General features: G+C 42.7%; 1 protein-coding gene across 2 annotated transcripts in view; it reads right to left on the bottom strand.

Moving 5' to 3' along the window:
* Positions 1-15,596: 15,596 nt before the first annotated feature.
* The window catches only part of KDM4C (lysine demethylase 4C), a 389,700-nt gene continuing 384,768 nt past the window's right edge, over positions 15,597-20,528 (bottom strand). For both annotated transcript variants that reach the window (XM_070496076.1, XM_070496077.1), the window contains one exon: positions 15,597-16,678. In XM_070496076.1, coding sequence (XP_070352177.1) covers positions 16,502-16,678 — 177 coding nt within the window. In that variant the 3' untranslated portion in view covers positions 15,597-16,501. The remainder of the gene's footprint in view (positions 16,679-20,528) is intronic.

Below are 20,528 nucleotides of genomic sequence, written 5' to 3'. Positions count from 1 at the left end.
TATTCCCTTTTCCCAAAGGCAATTATTTTCACCTCTTTTAGTTGATTCTTTGGGTATTACTTTAAATAATCTTCTTATAGATTATTTCTGCTATTGCTATTATATTCTGCTATTTCTTTGGTTTTTATTTTTAGGTATTGCTTGCTGACTTCCCACTGAGGAAGAGGAGGATGTAAATCTCACTTGCCATCACCACGATCACCAGCTCTCACCACCCAACACACCATTTTTTGTCTTTCTCTATCCCAAGTAGTTTTGATCAGGTCAATTTCAGTTATATTATTTTGACTACAAAAGTCCTGTAGCTGAGCCATGTAGTATACTACAATTACTTTTCCTTTCAGCACAACTTTTTGTTTTTCCTAAATTTAACATTCATATTGTTCGTTTTTCCATTTGCTTGCTTTTTATGCTCTTGACACTAATTCAACCCAAATCTGCCATCCGGTTGTGTGTCTCTCCCCTCCATACCTTCAAGCACATTAAAGATTCTATTGTTTTCATCTTCTTGATGAAATCTCTCCCAGAGCATCATGACCTGTTCAAGTCTGGACTGGTTGATCTCAAGATCTGCTACACAGCAGCAGTAGAAAGCCATGACAGCAAAAGGAAGAAACTGTTATCTGAACCTGGTAAGAGCTACAGCCATGGTAGAGGTGTTACCCTTTGGGAGTCACAGTCTTAGGTAGAATACAGCCTTTTCCCAACTGAGGCCCAGCAGAGAGGAAGCATGGGGAATAAAGATTACCACCTCAGTTTCTTCCTGCTGACTTCCTGCCTGCATCTCTTTTGGTCAAGCCTAATTGTAAATCAGGCAGCAAGGGAGCCCAGGTAACGTAGTCCACAGCAGTCAGACTCCTGGAGCACAGAGAAGGATGGAGAGTAGAACTGAAGAAGCAAACTAAGAATAACTAGCAAGCCATGTCTTTCTCCTTTTGGTTTACTCTGTTGTTTTGGAAGAACCCATTGCCCAGTAACTTTATGAGAAATGGCACATAAGAGGTAAATTACTTAAATGTTTATAAGTCTGGAAAATATCTTTCTGTCTCAAGCTAAATGGATAGTTTGGTTGGATATAGAATTCAAGGTTAGAAGTAATTTTTCCTCTTAACTCTCTTGTCTTCTAGATTCCATTATTGCTGTTGAGGAGTTTCCTGCCATTCTAATAGTTGATTCTTTGTGTAAAATCTGGAAGCTTAAATGAGCTTTTAGTTTTTGTATTCATAATTCTGAAATTCCAAAATGATGACTTTTGTATGGCTCTCTTCTTATCACTGAGTTCTGGGTACTCAGTGGGCCCTTATTTAAAATTTCTATTCATAAGTTTTGGGAAATTTTCTTGAATTACTTTCCTAGTGATTTCTTCACCTCTGTTTTCTCTTTCTGGAACTCCAGTTATTTGGATGTGTAACCTGCAGGACTGGTTCTTTACTTTTTTGTCTGTCTTTCCTTTTATCTTTTGTATTATTCTGTTTTTTTAGAGATTTACTTAACTTTATACCAATTTCCAAGAATTCTTTTAGGTTCTCTGAATCCTCCTTTTCATAGTACCTTCTTGTTTTTCTGAGTCTGTTAATGGTAGGTTTTGGGGAATTTTGTCTGTTTGTTCAGTTTTTTTTTAAGTTTCCCTAAGTAGAGTCAATTCTCTCCAATTGAGTTTTCTTGTTCATTTTATTTTGTCTCTGCCTTTCATATTAGATGCTCTGGTTATCCCTCACAAAAAAGTTACTTGGGAGTTCGGTATCCAAAGGAAGGGATTGGCAACCTGGGCTTTCCTGGCGGGTAAATGTCTTGACCATTTTGTTGGGGAATTCTCCAACGTCAGAATCTTAAGATCTTTTCTCTTGGGCTAGTTACATTCCACTCTCCTGTCCGGAGAATATAAGCTTAGTTGCCAGGACTGTGGGAGCTAAGTGAAGGGAGAAGCAGAGTCTCAGTCTATTATGCACTCTCATTTATCCCGTTTCCCACATGGCTCTGCCCTCGATTGTGCCTGTTGTCCTCTGGCCCACATTCTCTGTCTTACACTTTCCAGAAATCACACTCCCAGTCTTCTCTTGGGACAGAAAAGAGACAGCCTTCTTGAGGCAAGGGACTGAGAAAGAGTCTCCTTAAATAATCTCTGAACAGTTCTCCTATTTTCAGTTCTACCTTCACCCTGACTTCTAGATGAACATGTGATCACTAATTCTTGAGACTTTGGGGAAATTCGGGGGTGTTCAGTGCATTGTTTCTTAATTTTTACTTAAACACTCTTTCAACAATTTTTCTGTTTTCATCCCTACCCTCATCCCCACTTTTAGATGTATATGGAATCATTAATTCCTGAGCCGTGTGGGGCAGGAGGGCTATGTGTGTTAAGTTGCACTGCTTCTTGGCTTGCCCCACTGCCACCTTAGGACTCAACCTCCTCAAGTCTACCAAATCTTTTGCCATCCCTTGTATTTCTAGCTTCCATTTTTAAAATATTGTCTTATCTCCCATTTCTTTGTCTTTGTATCTTTGTGCCATTAAAAAATCATTTTACTGTTATTTTACTAAGCTTTGGGGTAAGGACAGAAGTAAATGCATGTGTTCATTTCTCCCATCTTCATCTGGGAGTCCAGAAATTGCCTCTCTTTTTTTTTTTTCCAGCTTTATTGAGGTATAAGTGACAAATAAAATTGTAAGATATTCAAACTCTACATCGTGGACATTTGATATAGGTATATCATGAATGGATTCTCACCATCCAATTAATTAACACATCCATCACCTCACATATTTATCTTTTTTTTTTTTTTTTTGGTAAGAACATTTAAATTCTACTCTCTTAGCAAATTTCAATTACACAACACAGTGTTATCGACTATACTCACCGTATTATACATTAGCTCCTCGGAACTTATTCGTCCCATAGCTGAAACTTTATACCCTTTTACCAACCTCTTCCTATCCACCCCTCCCCTGAGGCCTTGGCAACCACTTTTCTACTCTCTGTTTCTGTGAGTTTGAGGTTTGTTTTGTTTTTATTTTCTTTAGACTCCATATATAAGTGATAGCATGTAGTATCTGTCTTTCTTATATGGCTTATTTCTATTAGCATAAAGCAGTCCTGGTCTATCCATATTGTCACAAATGGCAGGATTTCCTTCTCTCTCACAGCTGAATAATATTCCATTGTATTGATACCACAAGTTTATTGATTCATTCATTGATGGATAGAGGTTGTTGCCATATCTTGGCTAGTAATTGATTCTTGCTGGAGGGACCAAAGAAGTGTAAAGAGTTAAAATAAACGTGTCTCACTTATGTACTTATTGTAATGGGGCAGAATCAGAGGAGGTATTCACACAGGATTGTTTCATAGGATTCATTACAAATTCATCAAGAAAACACAAATAGCATTACTCTCCATAGAGCTTTATATCATATGTTTGAATACTGTTTTCCAGTTCTCAGAGCACTTCCATGTATTCATCCTCCTTAGCCCCTGACACAACTCTACAAAGTAGACAGGGCAGGTGTTACTCTTCTCACTTTACAAAGGAGGAATTTGAAGCTCACGGAAGTTCAGTGACTTATCCAGAGTAATCCAGATTAGTGCCAGAGACAAAGGCAATATTTTTGCTTTTATAACTCACCCAGAATGGCATTCAACCCAATGGAATTGGATCCATTTCCCACATCATGCCCAGATTGTTCTGTTATGGCCCACATCAGCACCATCTGTGGAGGATTAAAGAATCATAAGATTCCTGGACCCCGACTCCAAGAGATTCTGATTTACAAGGTCTGGAGAGTAGACCAGGAATCTGTACTTTAAATAGCTCTCTAGATGATACTGGCATGTAGCTTGATTGAGAATCACTGCCCTAAAGGGCCTGGAAGTGATCTGGAGGGGTCCACCAGGCTTCAAGGTGGGGATAATCAAATGCCAGTTCCCAGAATGCAACAATTTAGCCATCCAGGCAGCAGCCATCCCAGCCTGGCACAGGTTAAGCTAATAGCTTCATCCTTTCCCCGCCTCCCTGTGGACCTCACTTCTGCCTTCATTACCTGGTCTGCCCACTCACATAATGGAGACTCCCTTGCCAGCTCCCTCCACTGCTCCATTTCAGCTGTGGGACTTCAGAGACTCAACTTCCTGAAAAAATTAAATTGAAAAACTTCCTTCCTGATAACTTAGGACCTCTTGTGGAACTTAGCTCTCTTAGGAGCAAGAGGGAAAGAATAATAAAGAGCTCTGTTCATTATCTGATTGGCAGCCCCAGAAATGTTATCTCTGGCTCTCAAGTGGCTTCCTAGCTGGAAAATATAAAATCCAAATACCTTTAGGTCAGAGAGGGGGCATCTTGGCATCAAAATGCAGGTATATGCGTATGAATGCACAGTAGTGCACAGTGGAGGAGGTCTCTTTTCTAGAACCTGAAGGTCCCTGAGCTAAGGAAGGTCAACAAATGACAGGGAGAAAAAGAAGGAAGCTGTACAACAAGAGTCTCAGCATTTTATTTACCACTGAGAGTAAGAGAAGACTTAGCCTATTTGGCGGGCCAATAGGAGAGACCACTACACACATCTTAGCACAGGAGGCAGCAAGCCCTTCTGGGAAAGAAACTGCGCTAAGGAAGGAGTTGGTGCATGAATTTGTAAACAATAACTCAGCCATCACAGGGGAAGGGTACAGTCTGAGGTCCTCACCAGACCAGGAAGTCATGCCCAGAGTACCTCCCACTTCCAGAGGCCTCTTTCAAGAGGTTCCTTCTACAGAAGCGATTTTGCTGGTAACACAATACTTCAAACCCCTAGCGTAGAAAATGGGCTGGAGTGGGAACCTGACCCAAAGGTAGTCAATAGAGGCTAAAGGAAAATCCGAGGTAGCCAGGAAAAGTGAGAAAGAGCAAGAGAGCACTCAAGAGAGAAAAGACAATTAACTCAATCTGTTCTTCAAGAATTGTATTTAACTAATTCAAGAAATACTTATTGAGCACCAAATATGTGATGACAATTTATGATTTTTTAATCTTATTTAACAAATGCTTCTTTGAATATACACTGTGCCAGACACTAATATAAATGCTTTGCAAATATCAATTCATTTAATTCTCATAACAACCCTAGAAGTTAGCTATTCTTACCATCCCTGTTTCGAAGGTGAAAAAACCAAGGTGCAGGCAGCCTAAGTAACTTGCCCCAAGGCTATAAGTGGTAGAGAAAGTCTTTTAAGTTCCAGGGATATATCAATCCACAAAAGAGACCAAAACCCACATCCTCATCAATCTTATTTTCTACTAATGATTTTGATCTGGACATTTGGAGACAGAGTCAGTGGTATTGGGAAGAGAAGCTGAAAAAATCAGATGGTGAAGGCCGGCAGCAAAGTGCCATGGAAGCAGAGGTCTGGGAAGGAAGGGTGAAGGGGGTTGTTGAAGGCGACAGAAAAAGTTAAAGATCAGTGAACTGAGGGCCCACAGGATAAACAGGTCTCAATAAGAACATTCCTGTGGCCAGCCATGTTCATTTCCATAAGGCCTAGGTTCTTCCTAGAGCCCTGAGAGGCCCAGTTACGTGGCTGAGTTTTGCATCCTCTTATCCCTTCAATAAGACCACCAGCACTGAAGTAATCTGAGTGAATTTGTTCTTCACATTCTTCAGAGCCTGCCACACTGAGCCCCATGAAGCCCTAATCCCTCAGGAAAGCAAGGACTGCAAGAATCAAAACCCAACAAGGCAGTATGCACCAACACAGTCTCCTTGAGAGGTCAAGAGCATGAAGCTGTACCGCTCTGGGATAAGCACAGACACAGAAAGAGGCACAAGGACACACCAAGAATGACAATTCTTCCTGCTTCAGAGAAGTGCAGGGCTGGTAGAGTGGGCATCACCCTCATCTAAGAATGGTGGTGGCAGTTCTAGCCCTGCAATCCCCAACTGCAGCCAGCAGTGGGGCCAACAGCAGAAAGGCACTGCATCCTAGGCGTTACAACAGTGGCATCATCTACACTGGTTTCTGGGCATGATATTGGGGTAGTTACAGCATTATAAACAGAATATAGAAGAAAGGCTTTCTCCCTCAGCCTGGAGGGCCATGACTGCTGAGGAAGCTGACATTCCTGAAGTTATACTGGAGAAGAAACAGAGCAAGACAGCAGTCACCACGTGGAAACCAAGAGGATATATTTACGAGCACATCTGAGATATCCCTTGGGATAATTGAGGAGCATTTGATAGGAGACTGGAATACTGCAATAGCATCTTATAGTTAAAACAAGAGCAATACTGTCTTTAACATTTTCACTGAGAACCCATTTAAATTTTCAGGTGGATGAGACCGAGGGGAACATGCATAATTCTTTTCTTTGATTTTCCTTTGTCTCACCTCAGTCAGAGCTGTTCTGCACAGGGAAGGCTGTTTACTAAGGCTGTGCCAAATCCCATTGGTCCTCATTCTCACCTCTGCTGTGTCTCAGGAAACCACATTCCAACATTGAGTCAACACTGATGCTGGTAGGGAACACTCAGCAGGAAGCTTCAGCAATTCTGATGCAACTCGGAAGGATTTCTTGGCAAGGGCTGGCTCATTGGAATGTGGTCCATTAGGCAGGAGAGTCGGCAGTAGTTGTAGAATCGGAAGCACTTCAGAGCTGGAAAGGTCCATAGGGATGGCCTCTCTAATTCCCTCACATCCCAGATGAGGCGACTGATGAGAATTTTATGTGACCCTCTGCAGGAATTTCATGTTCCATTGCCCTTCCCCCATATAAAGCCTTACCAGCTTCTGCTGTTCTTCCCAAGAAGAGTGCCAACTCTCCCAGCCCCCTAAGCAAATTGGCCTTCTCATATCACCTCTTTCCTCCAGTCGAGCAGGGTAATCTTTGGAAAAGCTTACTGTTGACCAGAAACACCAACCTAAGTTAAGTGAGCTGTATGGTCTTTAACATGTCAAGGTCCCAAGAAGTTGTAAGAATAAAGATGAAGATGAAATGAAGATGATAGTGATGATGATAAAGAAGATTCATAATACTAATAACAGTAGCAGCTCCCACTTTTTGAGCTAGGTGATATGCCAAATACTTTATATGCATTCTCTCACTGAATGCTTACCATTACTCTTAAGAAATAGGTATTATTATTCTCATTGTTGTACTGATAGAGAAACCAAGGTTCAAATGTCAAGGGACACACGCCAAGTCACAAAGTTATTAAGTGATAGAGGGAAGCTTTGCACCCAGATCATTCCTCCTTACCTTTTTTTAGATGTTGCTCAATATCCACCTTCTCACCTCAGAAGGGAAGGGAGTTTAGGTGTGCAAGGGCCTGGGCCATACTGGGCTGGAAAAGTGTTTCTACCTTAGTTCTCTATTACTGGTTCCCATTGGTCCCTCACCTCCTTAGAGGTCCCAGGCATTTTCTATTGCCTAGGGGAAAATCTTGGCAAGCCAAACATCTTCTTAAATTCTCACAATATTAGTCTTTTATTCGGGGGGGGGGGGAAGGGAGGGGGTTGCGAACGGGACACCTGGAGGCAGAAGGAGGACTAAAGAGTCAGTCTTGAGGAAAATCAAGTCAACCGCATTTTCCATCCTATTCATTTTCTAACCCATTTAAATGGGATTCTAATTGCATAAAACAACTAATTTTGTTCATTAAGTTTCAATTAAATTCATCTGAAACTCAGGATAATGGCATTGTTGTTGAACAGCCATATTAAAGATGAAACATAATCTCTCTTGACTCCATTTCCTTTGATAAAATAAAGTTCAGCTGCTAATGAGCTCACAATACAAGGTCTCTCTTACAAATGGCAACAAAGGGTACAAATTTATGAACAGCTGCTTCTATTATCATCATCAACAGCCATTTCTTTTGTTACCAAAACATGCAGAAATTATTATAGGGCCGTTTTTCTCATTATGACTTTGACTTTGGGGGTGGGGGGGAAGAAAGCATGAAATAAATAGATTCATAATCATATCACAGTGAAGTCACACACTGAGACCCCACAGCAGTGGCCTCAAAGTCATGATGCAGGGAACTCGATGGACTAAGCAGACATTTCGATTTCCAGCCTTGCAGGCCTCAGACAATTCCTCCCCTGGAGTCCAAATCCTTGTTTCAGGGCAAACAAGAAATGTCTCGCCCTACCTAGGTGGGCTATTCTATGCCTTTCTGTAGCCTCAGGGAAGAACCTGCTTGCTCTCTCAGTCAGGGAAGCAAGGAGCAGGCTGTCTGAGTAGCATGAGTCAGCTTTGGTGAACGAGCCTTCCCACTCTTGGGCAACACCTGGCTCTTCCCATGGGCAGATACCAGAAGGGCCACGATGCCACCATTTCCCTCCCCAAGGCCCTGCTGTGTTGACAGTTAACCTCCATTGGCAGAGTGTCTGCCCCTGGTCACAGTACTGTGACTTTCAAGCCTGGTGATGTTGATTTAGTGCCCAAAGCTAAGACAAATGTCATCAGTCCCCAGCCCAGTGAGAGCGTAAGTCTGAGTGACATTCCACCAAGCTCACTGAGGGTCTGCTATGTGCAGGGATCACAGGGAATGCAGAGGTGAGTAAGGCCCTGTGTGGCAGGGGGTGAGCAGTGGGTGTAAAATACGAGGTCCACACTCCCTTATCTGAAATTCTTGGGGCTAGATTTATTTTGTATGAGTTTAGAAGTTTTAGGACTTTAGAAAGTAATTTCATACCTAATATCATATAGTATCTAACACCCCACATGAATATTTTATAGTGGTATGTTTGAATATTCATAGTAAATGAGATAAAGAATATAAACCACCTCTTATCAGTTCAAGTCAGGTCAAGTTTGCTTCTAAATGATTTATGAGTTATGAAAAATATTCTGGGAGCAAAAGAACACTCACCCTGGAGAGGAAAAGACCCCCAGGAGGGAAAGGGAAGAGGACTGGGTCATCCAAAATATTCCTGGAAGGGCCCAAGGCCAGTATACTGAGAGAACTGACCTCTGTTGGAACCCCTTGGACTTCTACTGGTAGGAGAGAGAGGCCCATGGCTGAGCATGGGGCTGGGGATCCATCTTTCTCCAAAGAGCTGCTGCCAAAGGGCTGTGCTCCAGTGTCCTGGTGCTGCTGCAGCCGAGGCCACACTCCCCTCCAGTCTCCTGGGCCTCACATTCAAGAGGAGCTCTGTGGCCAAGGTGTGCCTTCTTCCTTTGTCATCTGTCTTCACAGAAAAGACCCACCACAACCACCACCACAATCACAAACCTGGCCAAATCAACGGGAGGCAAGTCTCCATTTGAACAACTGTATAGTCTTTTCAAATGGGTGACTATGTTAAATAATACATTCAGAAGAATTCTTCATACTCAAGAATACAGTCTCATGAAAATATTCTCCTTATCCCTCTCAATCTCCAGGAGCTGCAGCAGAAACAAACTGAATATTTTTTTTTAAATGCTGTAATATATGAAGACGGAATGAAAACTGTTCAGTCAAAATTAAATATTTAATTCTGGAATTAAATAGTGGTGATGGCTGCACAACCTTGCGAACATACTAAAAACCACTGGATTGTACATTTTAAAAAGGTGAATTTTATGGCATAGGGGTTATCGATTTTAAAAAACTGAATGGTTAAAAGGAACAAGTTAATTCAGCTCCACTCCACTCCCATGACCACACCCTAAACCTATCAACACTTGAGTCTCAGTTGTAGGAATCTTTAATCCCTCCCACGGATCACTCTTCTATCTTGAAAGCCTTCTCTCACTTTCCCTCCTGCTAAATCTGCTTGGCAGTTGTCTTAGTTTCCCATTGATTCTGTAACACTTACAACAAGCTCAGTCATTTAAAACAACACAAATGTATTTTCTTACTGTTCTGGAGGCCAGAACTCTGAAGTCAGTCTCACTGGGCTCAAGTCAAAGTGTCAGCAGGGCTGGTTCCTTATAGAGGCTTTATAGAGGGAGAATCTGTCTCCTTGCCCTTTCCACCTTCTAGAAGCCACCTGCATTCCTTGACTTCTGGCCCCACTTCTATCTTCAAAGCAGATCCCTTCTGCCACTGCTTCCATCCTCACAGCTCCTTCTTTGTCTCTGACCCTCCTGCCTCCCCGTTATGAAGACACTTGTGATTACATTAGGCCCATCCAGAATGATCTCTCCATCTCAAGATCCTAAACTTAACAGCAACTACAAAGTCCCTTTTGCCATGTAAGGTAACAAATTCACAGGTTCCGGGAATTAGGCTGTGGACATCTTTGGGGGAGGAGGGCATTATTCAGTCTTTTACAGCCATCCACTTCCTAGATCCCTCCATTTTCTCCCAGTCAATCCCCTGTTGACATCAACTACCTTCCTTATTCAACCCAGCCCAATGGGTAGAAAGAAACTATTCTCTTTCTAGCATCTTCAGTTCTCTCACACCCTTTTCCATATACCAAACCCACCTGGAAAGCCCCTTCCTAAAACAATTCTGTATCTGCCTTCTCTGCTCTTATAACCAGGAATTCAGGGTTCATGGATGAAATCTCCCTTTTCCTGCGGAAAGCCAACCCTTCCTTGTGGGGTTGGCCTTCCCTTTCCTCCCTTTAGGGTTCCTCCATCAATTATTCTCTTTAGATCTTCAGGCTCTGACTTTGAACTAGACCCTTGCCCACAGCAGTAAATTCTTTTCTCCCATCTAAAAGCAAAAGTGAGGACTTCTCATTCTGGACAAGGTGGAGTAGGCTTCATTCTCCCTGCTCCTCCTGGCTAAGTCTAATTAAGAACCATGGACATAATACAACAAGCAATCATAAGAGGACTATGAAATGTTGAGCAAGGCAAGTCGACTAGCTGGGGACTTCGGGACTTTAGGAACTACACGGGGTGAGTTCTCTGGGTTGTTTTTCTCTCTCCCATATGTCCTGGACTTGAAACTGGAGAAGCCTGCAAACTGGAACCACCAACAGACACAGAAAAAAAAAAATTAAAGTCTCAAGAAAAGCCTGCTCTCTGTAGTCAAAGGACCCAGAAAGGAGCAGCATAGCCGCAGAAAAACCTTTTTGACAGTACTCTACCCCAAGCGAACATAATCAATTGTCCCTACCTGTATAGTAGAGACCAAGTGGGGAGTCTGGATTTCTGCTGCTTGCTTGGTGGCAACAAGTGAGCCAGCGTTAACGCTTCCCTCCTCTCCCTTCCCAGCATTGCACTGGTAGAGTCCAAGTGGGGAGCCTAGACTTTGACCCCTATCTCCTGATTTAGTGGCAGCTAGAGGTCCTGGGTGGCATTTCTCTCCCTACCAGCATGCTGTCAGTGGACACTGAGTGGGATTTCCCAACAGTGGGAGGCAGCACCCCTCACCTGCCCAACTGAAGAATGGGAGGAGAATCTTAGAGAGCAGGGAGCTAGAGAAAGGAATTCTTTACACCTGCACAGGAATGCGCTGACCGACTCACACGTGAAACTGACCTACACTAACTCACCAAAAAGTTTGAGAACTGAACTAAAGTGTGGAAACCACCCAGGTTTGCAGAGTGGCCTCTGGGTAGCACACAAAAAAGCAGAAGAGAGGAGCACCATAAGAGTTCTGAAAACTAAACTGTCATTGGAACCACAAAACTACTACAAAAGTAGGCCAGGATCTGAGCACTAAATCAAAACAGGGTGACTGCCTGCTAAAAGGGAAGATTTAAACGGAATCCAAAGTCTACTACTAACATAATACCCCAAATAACCAGGTTACAACAAAATCACTTGTCATACCAAGAACCAGGAAAATCAGAACTTGAATAAGAAAAGACAATCAAGAGACACCAATAACAAGATGAGTTAGATGTTGGGATTATCTGACAAAGATTTTAAAGTTGCCATCAGAAAAATGCTTCAATGAATACTTATGAACTCTTGAAACAATGAAAAAATAGAAAATTTCAACAAAGAAATAAAAGATACAAAAAAGAATGAAATGGGAATTATAGAGCTGAAAAATTCAATAACCAAAATAAAAAACCCACTTGATGGGCTCAATAATAGTTTGGTAATGACAGACGGTGGAGTCAGTGAACTTGAGGGTGGATCACTAGAATTTATCCAATCTGAACAGACAGAAAATGGACTGAAATCAGGGACCCGTGTAACAACAACAACAAAAGATCCAACATTTCTGTCATCGAGGTCTCAGAAGAAAGGAAAGATTGTGGGGTTAAAAAAAAATTCCAAGAAATAATAGCCAAAAATTTCCCAAATTTGGTGAAAGGCCAAGAAATTGAACACACTGCAAACAAGATAAACCCAAAGAAATCAAAGCCAAGACATATTATTATCAAACTTCTGAAAACTAAAGACAAAGAAGACAATCTTGAAAAGAGAGACTTCGGAAGGGGAAGGGAGGAGAAGAGAGAGACAGAGACAGAGACAGAGACAGATGATGTGTGTCCAATAGGGTACACCAATTTGAGTAATAGATGTCTCATCTGAAACCACTTGAAACTCTCATCAAGGCCACTGTTGGCCTCATAACGAACATTACATGATCTTACGTGGACTCGGTAGCATTTTCTCTCTGTTGACCCCTCCTGCTTTCTGAAACGCTCTCTTCCCTTGCCGTCAGCGACATCACAGCACTCTGGCTTTCCCATTGCTCAGCCCCTATCAGCGCTCACTCCCAGGCTCCCCTTTTTCTACCCCTCTATGTTTAGCTATTCCCCAGGTACTGATTGATCATGGCTCATTTCTCAGCCTTCTCGTGTGACATGCTCTCTCCCTAAGTGGCCTACCCTCTGTTTCCCTAGATTTTATTTATTTTTAAGTCAGGTTTATTGAGGTGATATTTACATCTAGTAAAGTCCACCTATTTCAGTGTTCAGTTGTATGAATTTTGACAAATAATAGTCCTGTTACTGCCACCACAATCAAGATAAAGAATATTTCCATCATGCCAAAAAAGTGCCTCCACACCCCTTTGTTGTCAATTCCCTCCCCCACCTCCAGTCCTTGGCAACCAATGATCTCTTTTCTGTCCCAATAATTTTGCCTTTGCCAGAAGGTAAATTTCATGTATTTTCAAACATCTACTCATAAAGACGATGCGTTCCTCATTTACATCTCTCGTGCTAACCTGTTTTTTGAGCTTCACATTCATCTATCCAATGTCTTTTGTTTGGGTGAGCTTTAGAATCCTCTTTTTCCTTCATGCATCAGCAAGGATGAGAGATTCAAAAGGTACCTAACCTCTCTGAGCCTTAGTTTCCCTCCATGAAAGCGGGGAATGATACTTACTTTGATTTCTTGAAGAAGTTAGATAGATGCCACTAAGGGGCCAGCCCAGCTGGGTATACACAATAGATGCTCAATACATCATTAATATTAGCTGCTGTTGACGAAATTTCTTCAAGGGGACCTGCACTGTCTGACCACAGAGCATAGGGTTTCTGAGTTGTTAACCTACTTGCTGGGAGACTTCAGGACTCCTCAGACACCAGGAATCATTCTCCCCACCAGTCAGTACTGTATGTCTCCACCACGTGCTGGGCAAGAGAATGCGTAACACTTCAATGACTGAGTATCTGAAATCTGAGAAAAAGTTTGTAGTACAAGTGAGTCTTCCAACTAGTTCATGTAATGACAATGCCTGAGGATCTCCAGTTAGCTTCAAGTTTATGGGGCCGATTAATACCTGAAATGAAGATTGTTTCATTTCAGATCCCTTTTACTTAAAGGCAAAAATAAAGCACAATGTTATCTTGTAGCATATACTCCTCCAATATGGTAAGACCTCCAGGTCATTTACAGTAAAACTTTCTCATTTCAGCCTTGTTTCACATTGGATGGGTACAGGGAGAAGTAGCAAACCCATTTACTCCTACAAATTTTTGTATTCTGAATCTTGTTTTCATATAATATTACTCAGGAGCAATTTATAATATATTCTGAGAAGCCATGCGATATTTTAGTGGATGCTTCTTCTCAATTTCTCTCTAGATGAACTAAACAAAACTACTTTAATACAAGTAAACTGACAAGGCTCACATTGTCCTCATTTCAAACACACATAAAGGAACTAGTGTTTGAAATATGCTAGGCAGTTTTTACTAATCCTCTTACCTCCAGAGAAAGGGCTTGTAATTAAAATTACATTAGAACTGTCGCAGCTAGCAATTTTTTTTTAATGCTAGAAGGACTTCAGTGATTTCACGCTACATGTACACGCTAAAAATGCAGTTAGCGTAATGCAAAGAAATTAAAATTACAATTGAGGTGTCACACAGTAAGTGAAAAAGCTTTAGGTCTGTCTGGTCATAGAGCTAATAATGACTTTATGCAGAATGCAGAGAAACAAAGGTGCCTTTCTCAAGAGCCAGAGTGTGTTTGTGGCTGGCACTATTTTGCTAAGGCCATATGCAGCTGTTCTTGGTTATAGGAACTTCAGTTAAGTAAGACCATAAAAAACAGCTGTATTTGAGATCACATAGAGGACTGGCACATTTTCTCCCTGTGGCAGCCATCAGAAATCTTGCTGACAGGCTAACTTGTACAAAACGAATGATCCTATTTAGATTAATTCCTCTTAATGCCTTACACAGGCCTACCTTCCTGGCATACTGTGGAGAGAGCAGGTCAGTCCCATTCAAAACCTGGAGATAGAAGATGCAAGCTTGATTACTTGATAAAATATACGACTGTACTGGTAGAAAATGTGGAGTGCTCAGTCCCTGTAAAAATAAGGCTGGTGAGCTCTTCCCCAGCTGAGTTCAGCCGTGAGGCACTCTGGAAAATGAGCGCTCCGCCAGTGAGTGGTCAGAGAACTGAGTTTTAACTGTGGCTCTGTCATTACTGTTTCTGTTCTTCACTCTCTACCCAGTAACATGATATAGCCACGCATTTTGTCATGAAACTTTGAAATGCCCTCCAATCCTTGGTTCTGGGCTTTGGCCCGTGGGACGTTAATCAACACCTCGGACAGGACTGAAATGTGCTTACTCGGCTGGGCTCTCTTGCTCTCTGCCTCTGCACTGACATGAGAAGAACATACCTGGGGCTACTGGCCCACTGGGTTTAGGAGGCTGATGGGAGACACACGGAGCAGATATGCGAGCTGGTTCAAGCTGAGGTCAGCACGGCTGCCCAGCCAAGCCCAGCCTAGATGAGCCAATCCGTAGGCTCAAATGCAAAAGTGCTTCTCCCAGCGGCCCACTGAGCTTTTGCTGTTGTTTGCCATGCAGCATCGCTGTGGCCATAGTTGACTGGAGCATCACTAAGGACTGTGTGGCCTTGGGCAATCCCTTTCCAGGCCTGTCCTCCACTCTTCACCTATAAAGTGAGGGGAAGGATTCACGGATCCACACAGCCCCTTCTAATGGTAACCGGGCACCAAGACACCTGGGATGAAAAGAGCTCCAGACTCCAGGTGCTCAGATTTTTTCCAGGCCTCAAGAAGGAGCTGAGGAAAACACTTCAGCTGGCCCTGTGGACTAGCAGAGGAGTCTTAATCCCCAAGGACAGTGCCATAAATGTCTGGCGAGTGTCCTCAGTTATGCAAAATGTCAGTGACAGAAGAAGGGTCTGACAAACCTGGGCCCCAGTATGTCTTTGTGGCCAGCTCCCAAACCACACTTGTTTCTCCATAGGTTTAAACTTAGACAAAATAAGCAAATCAGAAGACAGAATTGGAGAAAATGGAAATCTTTATTTTTAAACACTAGTACATTTCCAGGCTGTTTTAAAAAGGAAAAATCATATTAGTTCAAAATTATGCATCAAAGCATATTTATTTAAACTCTAATTTTATAAACACATAATGAAAGAAACATATTTATAAATATCTACTTAGAATACGTATTATGAAAAAAAAGTGTTTAAAAATAACAGTCCCAGATCTCCCTCTTTAAATATATAAAATTCCCATACAATTCATAAGAATTCTTTCTCAAGAGCCAAAAATTTCACAAAGGCCAACAACTCAGTTCTCATCAGACACAATCAAAAGTAATAGGGATATAAAAAAATGTAAAAGTTCTGTACAAGGGAAATACAGGTAGCACACGGGTAAGTCTCGTTACCATACATGCCATTTGTATTTTAAAAATGTCTTATAAAACTGCCATTTAAGACAAATAAGTGAGAGTCCTTCCCTGACTGTGAACAATGTATAAATTATCACCCTCCCACCCAGGTGTCGAGCCCCCACCTGCTGGGGTGGGGAGGGCGTCTCCACGTGTTTCCCGACCGGGGTCTCGGCCGCCCGCGGGGACCCACCTCCTCTCTGGCAGTGGCTTTTTTAATGGGTGGTTCAGTATTATTTCCTTGCACTTAGAAAAATTCTTTGGGATCACAGCAGACAACTGCTCACAAGTGAAAGCAAGAACAGGAGATGACTTCAGATTGCTGTCTCCAATTCACAATACGTGTATTTTGTGTTTTGGTGACCAAACTCTGGGAAGCCAAATCTTCCACTGTCAGAGACACACCCTGTCACCTACCCCAGCGAAACACATGGCACAGCCCCCAGGCTGTCCCTTCATCTTTCCTCTTCAGGCCCAAGCTGCTCCGTTGCCTGCAGCAGCATAGGTAGACTATTGTCTCTTCTGACACTTCTTCTGGAAAGAGCTCTTCAAAAAAGTGCGGTACACGGGGTCATCCACATATTCGTTCTTAAACCTGGAGCTCAGCACTCTTTGTCTCTTTTTCTCCCCTTGGATTATGTCTGCTCCATAAAAGGTGTCTTCAAATCGCATATCAGAGGCTGTGGACTAAAAACAGCTAGGGTTACACTGCGGAAGGGCATGTATCTGACCGTGACAAGAACAAAGACCTGATTCAGCCAACTGAATGTGCGGGGAGGGTGCCGCGGCCAGGGTGGAAGGGCCCCACCCAGGGGGCTTTGAAGCCTCCCCACCTCCTCCAGTCGCCTGCCTCCATTTAGCCCCACTCTTTTCAGGATCTCCAACCCCCAAGGACATTCACCAACGCAAGCCTTCTCATTCAAATCTCCCTCACTCTCCATCTCCCCTCTAGGTCCTGCCCAACCAGGTATTTGACAAATTTGTCAAGAGTCATCTCCAATTCACCCCATTCCTATTTACCTCTGGGCCTCTGCCCTCACCACTTCCCTCAAACTGTCCTCGTTCAAGTCCTAGATCCTATGACACTTTCCTATCCTAAATTTATTTGGCTATTCTGTCACCTGACTTGCTGGAAGATTTCTTCTCTGTCACTTGGTAAGCCCTTCCTCCTGCCTCTCCTCCTCTGGCTGCCCATTGCTGATATCTCAGGGGTTCCCCTTTCTTAACTATCTGTTCAACTCTGATGCTCCTGGGGTTTTGCACTGGGCCTTCTCCTCTCCACATATGCTCCCTGGGCCTTCAATCCCACACTCATGGCTTCAATTCCTGCATCTCCTCCAAGGATGCTCACTTCTCTCGCTCCAATTCAGACCTCCTCCTGTGCTCAGGCCTGTGTGTCCAGCTGCCCAGCAGGCATCTCATAGTGTTTATCCTACAGGCACTTCGAATCAATCTGTCCCAAATTGAACTCAAAGTCTTCCTTCTCCATTGCTGACCCTCTTACTCTCCAAAAATGGCAGCACCATCCCCACCCAGCCAGCTACACTGATCAGAAACCTAAAAGTCACTGTAACCTTCCCCTTGTCCCTACTCTGTTCAGGGCCCCTCCTCGAAGCCCTCCATCCTTTCTTCTTTATCCCTCCTGACCCCATGGTGCAGGCCCTCATACTTCCCCTCCTAAACCACTGCAACGAATACTGTACCCTCACGCTATTGTCTACAGAACCACTAGAAGAAAGCTCTCTAAAAACTTTCTGATTATGTGATGCCCCTGCTTATAATTTTCCAATAGCCTTACTGCCTTCCAGATGCCATCCAAGATCCCGAGGCTGGCCCTACAAAACCTAGCATCATCCCCTACCATGCTCTGGTCAGACAGAATTATCTGCAGTTCCTGGCTCACACCTCTTTCGTCTGTGGATACACTGTTTCCTTCCCGTGGGAAACAGGCTACCTTCTCTGCCACAGGCAAACCTGGGGGCCCTTCTTTTGGGATTCTATAATACTCTCACGTGTCATCGCAGTAGAATGAGGGCAGAGCAGCTAAGTTTCTCCCCATCAGGGACTCCTTGAACCCCTTGAGGGTGAGGACATTAGGGACTGTATACAAAATTTTATATGTGTTCTCAATGCCAAGCAACATGCCCAGCACTGAGTCACTGTTCAGTGTTAGCGTGTGAAGAAAAGTGGGCCCTTTCTGACAGGCTCAGGGAAAGTCTACATTAAAGCACTATTTCTGCTTCCTAATTCCTTACTATTTCGCCTCCTAAAATGCATTCTCAACTGGTTTTCACTGAGGTGGATCACTTTAAATGACACCAACACACAGTGCATCTCACTATGTCACGGAGGCCACCTCCCCTGCTTGGTGATAAAGGCAGAGTCCAGCTTTTAGGGCTTGAAAACACATGGTCAATTGTGTTCACAGTAGTTACAAAGAAGCTTGAAAACTAAAAAGTGGAGCCAAGTGCACAGTTGGGCATGTTCGCTCCCTTCATGAGACGGCTTTCCAAGCTAACAGGCTCCCTTCATGGATTCCCCCAGATACTCCATCGTTCCACTCGGGAAGAAAACTAAGAGATTGTGGGTTGGTTGGGCACCCTCTGCCATTAGGGGAAAACGTTTTTGTTTCACTCATTCTTGGCAAAGTACTTCCTCTGAGTAATCTTTCCCTTTTATAAGTGCTAAAGTTATCAAAGGAGAAAATAAAACATCTATGAATATGTCGCCACTGTGCGAGAACAGCAAAAGTCAGCCTCTCAAATACAATAATAAAACCGATTTACCAGTAGCTCTAGTTAATTATGCACTGTTGCTATGGTTATTCTGTGAGACAATAAAAGGTAATGGGGCCGTTTCTGAAGTTAGTGGGAAAGAACCCAGCACAATCACCGGGGTGGACTGCTGACTCTTTTGAAAAATTTCTTCCCAAGTCAGCGGGTGCCTGGGTGAGCAGAATTCATTAAAACACGTAGGCCTCCCAGCGAGGGCTGCTAACTCACCCCTCCTTGAAAAAACCAAAGAGATTTCTCTAATCATAAAATATCTTCCATCAATGAGTTTTCCAATTAGATTTGTTTCACCAACTGGAAAAGAAATAGCAGTCACAGACAGACTAGCCAAGGGCCAGAGGGTTATATACCAACCTGAAGGAAAGGCTGGTCTGCTACAGCAGGAGCACATAAGTCTTTGGTTCAATAAAAACAGAGGTGGCAAACTGGATTTAGTGACTGCGAGCTTTTGTTCCTGGAGATATTTTCTACTAGGCTCAAGTGCTGGACATAACAAGTTACATTCAGAGCATATCCGCGATTTATATATTTTTCACTGCCTTTTTTTAATTAAACAATCTTCTCTGAGAATTAAAAAAAAAAAAGGTGAATGTTGGAGTGACTGTTCAGGGAAATGGACATTAGAAAATTCAGGAGCTGTGTTCAAATAAAGGTACACAGGAAGGTATCCTGTTATTGGAGCCAAATCTATTGTGGAACAAAGAGATTGTGATCAGAGCAGAAAGCAAAAAGCTTTCTTTTAATGAGATTAAGAAACAGTACTTGAAATCTGCAAGACCCAGCTGGTAAAATGCTTAATCATACATGGATTAGATAAGCGAAGACCTGAGAGACCTGCAGAGGGCTACCTACTCCATCCTCGTCCTCTAAACCTCTAGGTGATTAAAAAAAGGCAAGAAAGGAAAGGGAGAGGAGGGGAAGAGGGAGAATCCATGGAAGGTAGCAGCACAGAACAAAAGGCAGCCGTCTCTAGCAGCTTGAAAGGGAAAGTTGTTCTCAAGAGGTTAAGACCTAGAACACTGACAAATTATCCAGGTTTTTTAGGTCTTTATTAAGGTTTAGCTGATGTCTATACAACAGGAACATCTGATTTTCTCTTTCCCTGCAGTTTATGATGGTAGTTAATCTATGGTCAGTGTGGGTCCCCTATGTGCACGTTTCCTCACTCAGTGGGTAGCAGTACTGTTACCATCACTCTTCTCTTGACTATTTCACTTTGAAGGACCTTCCTCTAAAGGATGCAGCAGAGAAGGAAGAGTCAGTTCACACGTAATGCAGGGACCCTGTTCTCAGGATCCCACATGAGAGCAAAGGAGCTAAACATACAACTGAACATTTAAGGAAAGCCGTTGTTTTTCAAATTAATCTATGGTAACTCTATCACTGCAGAAAAGCATACCATAGGCATGCACTGAGAACTAAGGGTGTCATTTATTCAGAAAAAAAGTTTCATTTTAGTCAAAATTCATTCATTCAAATTTCCCTGTTCAGGATTTATCATTTCACAGAGGCAGTAGATGCAATTCTAAATGAGTAAAACTGACTTCATTTCAGGGGCCACTAAATATTTTATGATACAATAATGAAAACTAAGTTATTGTGAATTATATTTTTTAACAACTTCAGTTTTGATTATTTGTCCATGTTTATTTGTCTTTTAATGGTATGTACAGGGCTTCAAACTAATAACATTTTCTTTTTTTAAAAAAAAATGGTTTAGTATTCCCAAAACTAGTAGTTGGGCT

The sequence above is a fragment of the Equus asinus genome, chromosome 23, assembly GCF_041296235.1.
Source record: "Equus asinus isolate D_3611 breed Donkey chromosome 23, EquAss-T2T_v2, whole genome shotgun sequence".
NCBI classification, from domain to species: domain Eukaryota; kingdom Metazoa; phylum Chordata; class Mammalia; order Perissodactyla; family Equidae; genus Equus; species Equus asinus.
Note: the sequence above shows the minus strand (reverse complement) of the source record. Positions and strands in the feature narration are given on the sequence as shown.